Genomic DNA, 10,560 nt, shown 5'->3' on the forward strand with positions numbered 1-10,560 from the left:
ACGAAAAAAATGTTTGTTTAACCAGCTAATCGCAGGCAAGCTAACATTCGGGCAGAACAACGTCTGTCGGGTCCGCTTGTGTTACATAAATACTATAAAACAGCAGTTTCGTCAAAAGAACATATTTAGATATAAAAAAAATAATTAAACAATGTGTGCAGATAAACTTTTGAAAGGCAAAGTATTTTTATATTTTTTGTCTTTAAGAGGTACATAATATTAGTATATTAAAAACAATAAAAATATTTTGTCTCAAAAAAATATATAAAAAATAGTAATAATAATAAAGTAATTTAAAAAATAAGTAAACACGTAAATATGGTACACAATAGTACCCATACAAAGGTAAACATAGAAAGCACTATAATCTAATAAATGTAAATTACCGTTCACTATCTTTAAAATAGAGTTGATTTATATAAACTATACTTTATGTTAAAAATATCAGCAACGTCGGAATAGTTATTGCCGAGAACGTGGAGTCAATTCAGAATAGCATTATATGAGTATACTGTTCGCGAATTAAGTTATAAAGATGTTAAACTTCTTACAATATTTTGAGTTTGTCCAAATGTTTGTAGACAAAAGACATATTTCCTTCTCTGAAATGTTCTCCATCTCTGCTGTTATTTAGTTTATGTTAAATTAGCCTTTTTTCTTTGTTGTTCTGAATACGCGTTTTTTTTTTAATAAAATAATATTTTAGTCCCGATTTGAATTGTTATTCCTGGGAAAGTAATTCATTTGTATTATCTGTTTTATAAATAAATAAATAAAATAAACAGCGCTGATAAAAAAAAAACATAAAATTATTTTTTTGCTTATTTTGATAGTCTATTAACAAATATATAAAAAAAAAACTACCGAATTTCCTCATTGAATCAAACACTATCATAAAAATGACATTAAAGTCCATCGCTTTTTTCACTCTTTTTATAATTTATTTCCGGAATGCGCAAATCAAAAACTACTCTCGAATGGTTTTGATCCAGGTAAAAATATTTTGCCGTAAAAAATGTCTTCCCTACCTGCACTTCAGCTATTATGATCTCATTAGCAAAGAAGGAGAATATCTTCAACTTTGCCATGAAATCGGACAAATTCTCAAAAGGGTCGGAACTGCCTCGGGGTTTCAACGATTTGTCACAAAACTCAATGTTTCTTACATTTTATGTACCTACCTGCATTGTTTACTTCCCTGGTACGAATATTAAAAAGAGAAGCTAATTTAACCTTTAACACAATGTTTAAATTTATTGCAACAGAGAGGGATAACATTATTGAGAAGGTAATATGGAAGTCTAGGCATTTACAAGGCTTCTGACCTGTCATTGGCTGGTTTAAGTGGCCACTTTACACACTGTGTAACATTCACCATTTTGCCCATGTTTAAACATCCACATTTCCTCAACTCTTCCATCTGTTGACTTTTGTGAAATAAAGGAGCTGAAACCATTCTTAATTATATGCTGAAACCTTTATTATGTGGGTGAGATTCATCCGGCTGAACCAAATCACCTACTAGGCAACGCCTAAACAGCTGTTGACCGGAACCTGACATCTTAAAGTAGTAATTTTTTTTTAACAGAAAATAAATATTAGCGTTCTTATAATTTACTCTAATATTTCAATTTTGGTGGCCATTTTCAAAGAGTTGTAAATAACTCACTATTAGAAAATGAAAATCGAGCGCGGTGAAAAAAGCCACAAAAAAAGAAAGCAAAGATTTGAAACGACGATAAATTGTTTTAGAAATATCAAATTGAATTAAAAAAAACAATAATAGTGATTATAAATAATATGTAATAATAATTATATTATATTATTACGGATAAATATTTTCATCTTTTAGGATTTACAGCGCCTTATTTAAGAAATTGTAGGCATCTATGGTTATCGAGTCAAAGCTTATTAAACTACTCAGTCAATAATGCAGTTTTAACAATAACGTAGGAAACTGTACAATGTGGCCATTTTGTTTTGATAATAAAGTGCGAAGTGTGCCGGCGACGTCGGAGTGTTGTTATTTTTAATATATTAATATTTTGTTCAAATTCTTTGCTAATTTCGGACGCAGATATTGATAAAAATGCCTGTTCTTGAAACAACAAATCAACAAACCGAAAATGAACACGAAGAAGAATCGGCACCACCTATTGGGCCAGTTATCGGCATTATCTATCCTCCGCCAGAGGTTAGGAGTATCCTTTTGACAGTTCGTTTTGCAACACAAAATGAAGATTATATTATTATTTTCATACGATAATCAATTGTTTTGTAGAATGGATATTTTCCTGAACATTTTTTCCAGATATTGTCGATAAGACAGCCAGTTTCGTGGCCCGCAACGGGCCAGAATTCGAGGCTCGTATCCGACAAAACGAGTTAGGGAATCCGAAATTCAACTTCTTGAGCTCCGGAGACCCTTACCATGCATACTATCAACACAAAGTCAAGGATTTCCGCGAGGGAAAAGGTTATAATTTATTTCACTTTATTATTCTTGCTGCATCTTAAAAGGTTATGTTAAAGTTAAATCATTGTTAGGTTTTCGTCACCGTGAGGAATATGGGTTGCTTTCGCAAACTTTCTTTCATGCAACCCATTTTGGTAAAAACGTTTTCATTATTTTACTCAACTTTTTGATGTAACTTATCTAAGGCATACTAAAAATCGTCGTTGCAAAGGCAATATCTGTTAAGGGATTTTTAGTTTCACGATTTTGTTTCAACAAAATAAACTATGCTGCTGTTACGTAGTTTTCCTTTTGTTATCAACAAAAAATATGTTGATAAAATCTTTTTATAATGCAATGTTCAGCTGTGGAGCCGAGCGCTGCAGCGGGTCTTGGGGGCGCCATGCAGAGGCTGGCCGTGACTCCTGCAGCTGCTCTGCGCCAACAGGAGCTTCTGAGAGCTGCGGCCGAGCCCCCTCCCCCGACAGAAGCGCCCCCGGACTTCGAATTCATAGCTGACCCCCCGTCTATCTCCGCTCTAGACTTGTAAGTCCTTGAAGCATCTGTAAAATCATTACAACATAGATATTCGTATTTATTTATTTATTAACGGACATTGTCCGTGTATACAATTTATAAGGTTTAAATATTACAATAAAAGAATAGTTTAAAACATTTTTAAAAAAAGAAAAGAAGCATTGACAAACATAAGGGACATCGAGACAAGATCTGGACTATTTATTTAGTGCTCGTTTAAATCGTTGTAAACTTAAACCAAAAAAGTCCAGATCTTGTCTTGAGTTAACAATATGACAAAGACGGATCATTGGAGAATTAAGGCCATAGTTAGTTCTATGCTGATCGATGAACAGTACTTCATTGTTTCTCAATCTACGAGTCGGAATATTGAGTTTTACTTGTCCCAGTAATGATGGTACATCGATTATACCATTTAGTATGCCGAACATATATATGGAATCAATATTAGTTCTACGTTTTTGTAGACTAGAAATATTTATCATTGACTCTATTTCAGCATAAGAATAATTATCTCTCTCTAGTCCGAGCATCCACGCTATTTTTCGAATGATAATTCAGTGTTAGTCCCTCTCCAAGCACATGAGATTGTCTCTTTTTTGGAGAGTAACAGTATTAAAAACAAAAACATTATTTTATACTTAAATATGTATTGAAACTGATGCGCTTAAACGTTATATCTATTCCTTTCGTAAAATATTTTACTAAAATCGTCGATGGACATCCACTCCATTTTTACTATCCACTTTTGGCAGAGCGGCGATAAAAAGAGACGCTGCAAATTAAGGGAAGGTCAAATGGATTAACAAAATAAAAACATCATCGTACTCTTTTTAATCACTTTAAGATTTAAAAAGAAAAACAAATAAAAGGCTCGTATGCATATTTTTGAGCAAAATAAGCCTTCAAATGTGAAAGGAATAAAGGCCTAACCGGAAACCTGACTTCTATTTTTGGTAGTGAAACCTGCCATCGAAATACCCCTTTTACTCTCTGTAGACATTGATTTGACAGATTACAAATCTTTGTATAATAACCCCAACTCGGAGCCACTAATTTGTGGACCTCAAGCATGGTAGGCAAATAAGCCAACCCCTACACTACAAAGCCAAATAATCCCCACCCGATTTCCTTTTTTTGAGATTTTTACCTGAGTAGCCATTGAGAGGAAAACACTCGTCGAGGATTCTGGTTCTACACACAAAGAATTGTATTCTTCATCCGCCTGGACACAGAAAAAAGCCTAACAAGGATTTCGATGCTTATTTTATTATTATGATTTTTCCTTATTTTATTTAAATGTCCATTTTATTCATGTTTACATAAGATGTATTTTATATTAATTAATTCGTTTTTACAATAATCAAATTTTCATTTGAATAATTTTATTTAAATATGTATTTTATTAGTGTTTACATGTAATTGGTGAAAAATAAGTGTCTTTTCTTGCCTTTTTTTTATTTTAATAATTTTGAGAAATATATATTATTTTTCATTGATTGTAAACAAAATAAATTAATTTGAATAGTTTAATAAACAAATGTATAAATAAGAAATGCAAATGTGAAATTTCTCTCAGGGACATAGTAAAGTTAACAGCCCAGTTTGTGGCCCGTAACGGGCGCCAATTCCTCACCAACCTGATGAACCGAGAGCAGAGGAACTTCCAGTTTGACTTTCTGCGACCCCAGCATTCCCTGTTCCATTACTTCACCAGACTCTTGGAGCAATACACCAAGGTGAATATCATGCTAATTTGAAAAATATATGGACCGAATGCAAAAATAAAATACCATTTCACTCCGGGTTTAATATTAACTCTTGTGTGGCTATAATGTCACGTGAGTATAATGAATACATAGAATACAAGACTTGATATATTTCTCTTATTTTTGAAAATAATGAACTGATGTTTTGCCTTAACGAGCTGAAATATATAATTATTTTTATACATTATTAAAATAAGATTATTGAACATACATATGCATTTGTTAAATTTTAGTTTTTTTAATCCCTGTGTCTCATAATATCTCGTTTTTTCTTAATGAGGAACTTTTAAGCGCAGTCTTAAGAATCAAACATAGAACTCATTTTTTCATTCTGAGGTGCGATTCTGAACGCTCTCTAAGGGTTATAGAACGCGTTACAAGCACGTAATTTACATACTAATAAAATAAGAGGCTTAGCGGATTATTCCTTTTAAAATAAAAAATTACGCCCTAACAAAGCATTAAAAAATCTTTCAAATTTAGCTGACAACAAACTATAGATCATTTAACCTATATACACCTGTATGTGGCAATGTTTTCAATTATTATATATAAACGGTTTGTGCATATATACAGTTAATATGTTTACCTGATGATGGATACACTTGACTATCCCAAATGTTTGTTTACTAAACTCGCGCGTGGTGAAATGTACGAAGGGATTTTTATTTTTTAATGGAATTATTTAATACTTCCGAGGCCTCTACATGTCAATTCTATTATTCGGCAATGGATTTATTAGTTGTGCACACAAAGAAAAAAATAATTACTCAAAGATAATATGATAAGTCCTATTTTGTACATCCTAGTCAATAGACTGTGAATATTACGGTAACAATTACTGGCTTCAAATAAATATTTCTATCAACAGGTTCTTCTGCCACCCAAAGAGTTACTCCCAAAACTAAATGAAGAAGCCGGATCAACACAAACGGTGCTCAACCTCGCCAAGACTAGAGCCGCTTGGCTCACTCACCAATTGGCCCAGAAACAAAAAGAAGAACAGAAGATGGAGAGAGAACGAAGTGAGTAACTGACGGAGAAGATAGTAAAACAATGTTGCACTCCATCTTCTTCTACATCATTCCACATATTTCGCACATTGTTTGCTAAACAGGCTGGGATTAAAAGGGTGAAACGAAACTACTGAACAACATAAAATTATATATACTGCGTACTAGACATGTAGAGTTCATCTGTCTTTTGGGAATGGAGTTGCAGTTACGTGTCCTCAGCACGTTTGATATAAAGAACTTTTTACTTTAAGTATTAAAAAAGGGGCGATATAGGTATCGAACCTTAGAACGTAAAATGAATGTTTTGATGTTTTTTGTAGTTATGTAAATCTATGCAAATGAAAGTAAACATTTATTATTAAAACTACTGACAAAAATCAAATCAAATGATGTTTTGATTTGATTTTTGCTATCAATGTTTTAATTCCTTCATAATGTATGTTATCATGTTGTTTATTTTACATTTTAGTTGCCTACGCTTCTATTGACTGGCATGACTTTGTAGTGGTAGAAACAGTAGACTACCAGCCTATGGAGTTGGGTTCATTCCCTCCACCGACTACGCCTGATGAAGTAGGAGCCAGGGTCCTCATGCAGGTTGGATATCTATTCATTTTATATTTTTAATTTATTACAATAATGAGGACAAAAGAATACCCCATTTATTCATACATTTCTACTGATATGCTAATGCATAATCAAATAATTTTGAAGAAAATATTCTGTGGTAAAAGTGCATAATAGTTAACAACAATTTTCCAAGAATGGATACAATATCACAATTTCCCAGTGATGCTCGAGGCACTGTATTGGTACTCCAATTACAGCGTATCTGGATCATTTTTGTTACATAGAAGGTAAGGTGATCAGTCTTACACTTCAGGTGCCAGTAATTCCAGGTTTGATTCCCAGTGAAAACAATAATGAAATGTGATTTTTCTCAAGCCCGGGTTTTCTATGCTATAATTCACCACTGTTATTGGGCCTCCCTAGCCTGTCATGGTGAAAAAAAAATACAAAAAATATTCATTTTCAAATACACAGTATCTTGCATTTATCTTAAGTATCTTTTAGTTAATTCTAATTTGAATTGGCCTTGTTTTGTATTTTATTTATTGAATTTACTTGTAGGAGCGTATTGAGGATGGAGGTGTCGAGGAGATAGAGATGCAGCTGGAATCAGATGATGAAGCGGAGCAAGAAGACAAAGATGATAGCTCCAGCGAAGAGGAAGGGCTCTCCAAGATGGAGGACAGAACTCAGCAACGCCAAGACTCCAGACCTGATAATACCCAGGTAACAACATGGCAACCAATGAAAAACTCGTTTCTCTGGAATGAGAAAAAGTTGCTTCTTTTTCAACCATCACATCGTATGCTACGACTCATTGCGGATCCTGGCCTTCTGGCTCTATGAAACTTCTCTCCTCACCTTTGTATCTAGCTATTTCTCTCCAGTTCCTGATACCCAAGGGAGCGCAGTTCTTCTCTATACAATCTCTATGTCAGTCTCCTTGGAGGAAAATAATGTTTTATCGTTGTGATCTCTTATGGGAATCCAACGTAATTTCCCTATGCCTTAGGCAAGGATCTTAGCTATCACACCACTATTCAAATTATTTTTAATGAAATTTTACTAGTGCTGTATTGATTATTATTTTATACCCTGGCAGCTATTAAGCTGATCTGTGTACATATGATGCACTGTGTTTTAAACAAAGAAAACATCATAAATGTATGTGTTAATCACTTTTCCGGGAAGGCTATTCCATTGCTCCACAACTCGGTTAGTCAGGAAGTTCTTCCTGGGGGTGGATGTGAAGAAGGTAGTGTTTAATTTTAACCTGCTTAAATTGATCTTAGACTCCACTTTATTTGTGTTGTGATCTATCTCACTTTAACACAATTTGATTTTAAAGATGAGAAAAATAAGTAAATATTTCTTATTATTATTATTACTTGCAAATCTGAATTTAGGTGCAAGACATGGAAGAAGCGAGCTCATCATCAGACTCCTCCGACTCTGATTGGGACTCTGAAGAAGAGAAACGCAAAGGCAGACTGATGCAGCCACCGCCCCTACCTCCACAGCTCGACAAGGTGGTGGTCAAGAAATATGATCCTAAACAAGGTATGCTAAGAAATTACACTTTTTTTTTTTAACCATTGTAAGACAGTAAAACAAGTGGGTACCTTATCTAAAAACCAAATAAAAAATATACATTTTTCAAAATTGATATACACATAATGTATGTGATAGTGTTTTTTTTTTATTGAAAATAGTTTCAAACATCTCAAACAGTTTATTGCAACAATAGGTGTAAAATTACTCTGCCTTAATGTTGAGATTTACGATATTGGCTCTTTTAGACCCAAGCCACAGATATATCAGCATTAGAGCTAAACTATGCTAATCCATCTTCATTTCTCACTGTGTTGATGGCGAAGAGATCTACGAAAAGCCGGAATATCTATCCCAAAGAATTCCAAGTTGTGTGAAGAATTAACCAATCTACACATTTCTGTATGCTTTTTTAGGCACGTGTATCATTAATTCAAGGACTCTAGTGTTTTTTATGTAAAGATGAATTTCTTATGTAGTCGGGAGAATGCTTTTTTATTTAACAAAGGGGATATTAGGGTACAGGGTCATCAAAATCAACCGTCTAGCTAAATATTAATGGCAGGGGTTGCACAACTTGATATTACAGATTTAGTGATGGTAAAATAAATAAATTTTAAATTTATATTGTGTAATTTTGATTACAGCCAAACGAGATTCCGGTCCAACGGGTGCAGGAGTTGCCGGGGGAGAAGAATGGCTGATCAGTCCCATCACCGGGGAGCGCATCCCCGCCCACAAGGTGCAGGAACACATGCGCATCGGCCTACTGGACCCCGCTGGCTCGAGCAGAGAGACCGTGCCCTCGGGGACAGGGGGGCCCAAGACGCGGTGCTGGCACAAGGTTATTACGTACTTATTATTTTTAGTTGTTACCATGTTCGCTGACAGAATTGCTAAAGCCATCAGTGCTGTTATTATTTAATGTTCACTAGCAATCAAAACCTGATGCTTGCTTTTTTATTGCTGACATACACAAATAGAACACCAAACAACAACAACAACACTACAACGTTTAAAAAACAAAGACATACGTAGACAGTCAAAAATGGTTTATGTGACCATTTTGCAATAGCCAATAAATTATAGCGTCATTATGTTGTGGCAACCATGGGCGATCATGATTTCAACCACCAACAGATTACCGGTTCCTGAGGTACTCATGTTTGGGTACAAATTATAATTGTATGGCTTTTGAATGTCAGTTAATCCCGTGTTTTCTTCTTGTCGGTTATGTTTCACCGTTCAAATGTGTGTTATGACCACTAACTGACCAGAACTCATGACGTCACGAGTGGGCGGTTTTCAAAATTAAAAACCTTAAAAATGCATGGCGATGGTAAAATGGTACTTTTTTTTTTAAACTACTGAACTTCCTCAATATAGTCAGCATTACTTTACAGACAGAACTTACATTTCGTAATGACAGTCTGTAAAACGGGAAAGATAACATTCCAAGGAGTTACTATAAAACTACAGCATTTTAGCATTAATTTGAAGACTGCTGTTCTTGTAGTAGGATCTTTTATTGTGATTTATCAATAAAAAGCAAAAAATATGTCTTAACTAATGATTTATATATTTCATGTTAAGGATCTGCTATCGAAGCTTCTCTTAAGCAATTGGCGGAGAGACGTACTGATATCTTCGGTGTGGGAGATGAAGAAACAGCCATTGGTAAAAAATTGGAGAAGAGGAAGTGCGGAAAGATGACAGGGTAAGATATATCCATGCTTTGTTAACCCTTCTGGGTCCAAGGGGGTATCTAAGGTCCCCCAGGTAGCATATTTGTTCTTGGTAACTATTTTGTTAATCATCATTGATTTAATTTTTTTGCATAATCCTGTTATTAAAATATTTTTCTGCCGAATTCTTTCAATAATAATTTACAGTCAAACAGCAAACACTACAATTCATTTCTTTACAGTTTAATAATCTTTGATATATTTGGTCAGATTGCACGTGTGCTTCTTGCTATTCGGATACAAATTTCCAGCTATAACAACAACAAAAAATTATTTCGGGCAATACATTTTACATGTATTCCCGCCCCTAACTCTCCACATACTGCCATGCTAACACCTAGTGCGATTTTCAATCAGTGTTGTACATCGTATGGTAGAGAGAGCAGCGCGATGCCTTATAATATCCTCTCGCAACAGTATTTTGTGAATTTCACAGAAAACCTGAACTATTATGAAACTGTTTTAAAAATTTTTAAGTCATATTTATTGCAATTAAGCTGGGGTATTCCTTATACTGAAATTATTGTATTTTTACTTTAGTGTAGGAACTATAATCCTTGCTTTTTTCCCTTCCTTGCGACCGCGACCCCCCAAGCAGAGCTTTGTGACCCCCCTGGGGGTCGCGACCCACAGGTTTAAAAAACACTGAATAACAGTATTGGAAAAAAATTAATAGTCAGAAGTTCATCACTCAATCTGTTACAGGTGACTTGGGACGGCCACACCTCTTCCGTGGAAGCCGCCACCCGCGCCGCTCGAGCCAACATAACTCTGGAGGAGCAAATCCACCAGATCCACAAGGTCAAAGGTCTGCTGCCCGACGAGGAGAAGGAGAAGATCGGCCCCAAGCCCGTAGCTGGCGGAGGCGGTCCCCCGCAAATGCCCAAGCCCCCGCAGCCACCCATGGTATACCAATA

At 34.9% G+C, this 10,560-nt stretch overlaps 1 protein-coding gene across 1 annotated transcript; it reads left to right on the forward strand.

The window, feature by feature from the left end:
- Window positions 1–1,971: 1,971 nt before the first annotated feature.
- Window positions 1,972–10,549, forward strand: Sf3a1 (splicing factor 3a subunit 1; the record flags this gene model as incomplete). Its single annotated transcript, XM_088239057.1, is given in 13 exon segments — window positions 1,972–2,201; window positions 2,312–2,476; window positions 2,821–3,001; window positions 4,572–4,731; window positions 5,633–5,786; window positions 6,247–6,374; window positions 6,909–7,073; window positions 7,754–7,907; window positions 8,546–8,674; window positions 8,677–8,742; window positions 9,492–9,581; window positions 9,584–9,615; window positions 10,349–10,549. Coding segments are annotated over 13 exon segments (1,737 nt in total), but the record flags the coding sequence as incomplete, so codon positions are not given.
- Between the last annotated feature and the right edge of the window lie 11 nt (window positions 10,550–10,560).

Source organism: Micrasema longulum, unplaced genomic scaffold, assembly GCF_059751315.1.
Source record: "Micrasema longulum isolate JH-2025_06_02 unplaced genomic scaffold, ASM5975131v1 h1tg002050l, whole genome shotgun sequence".
Taxonomy (NCBI): Eukaryota; Metazoa; Arthropoda; class Insecta; order Trichoptera; family Brachycentridae; genus Micrasema; species Micrasema longulum.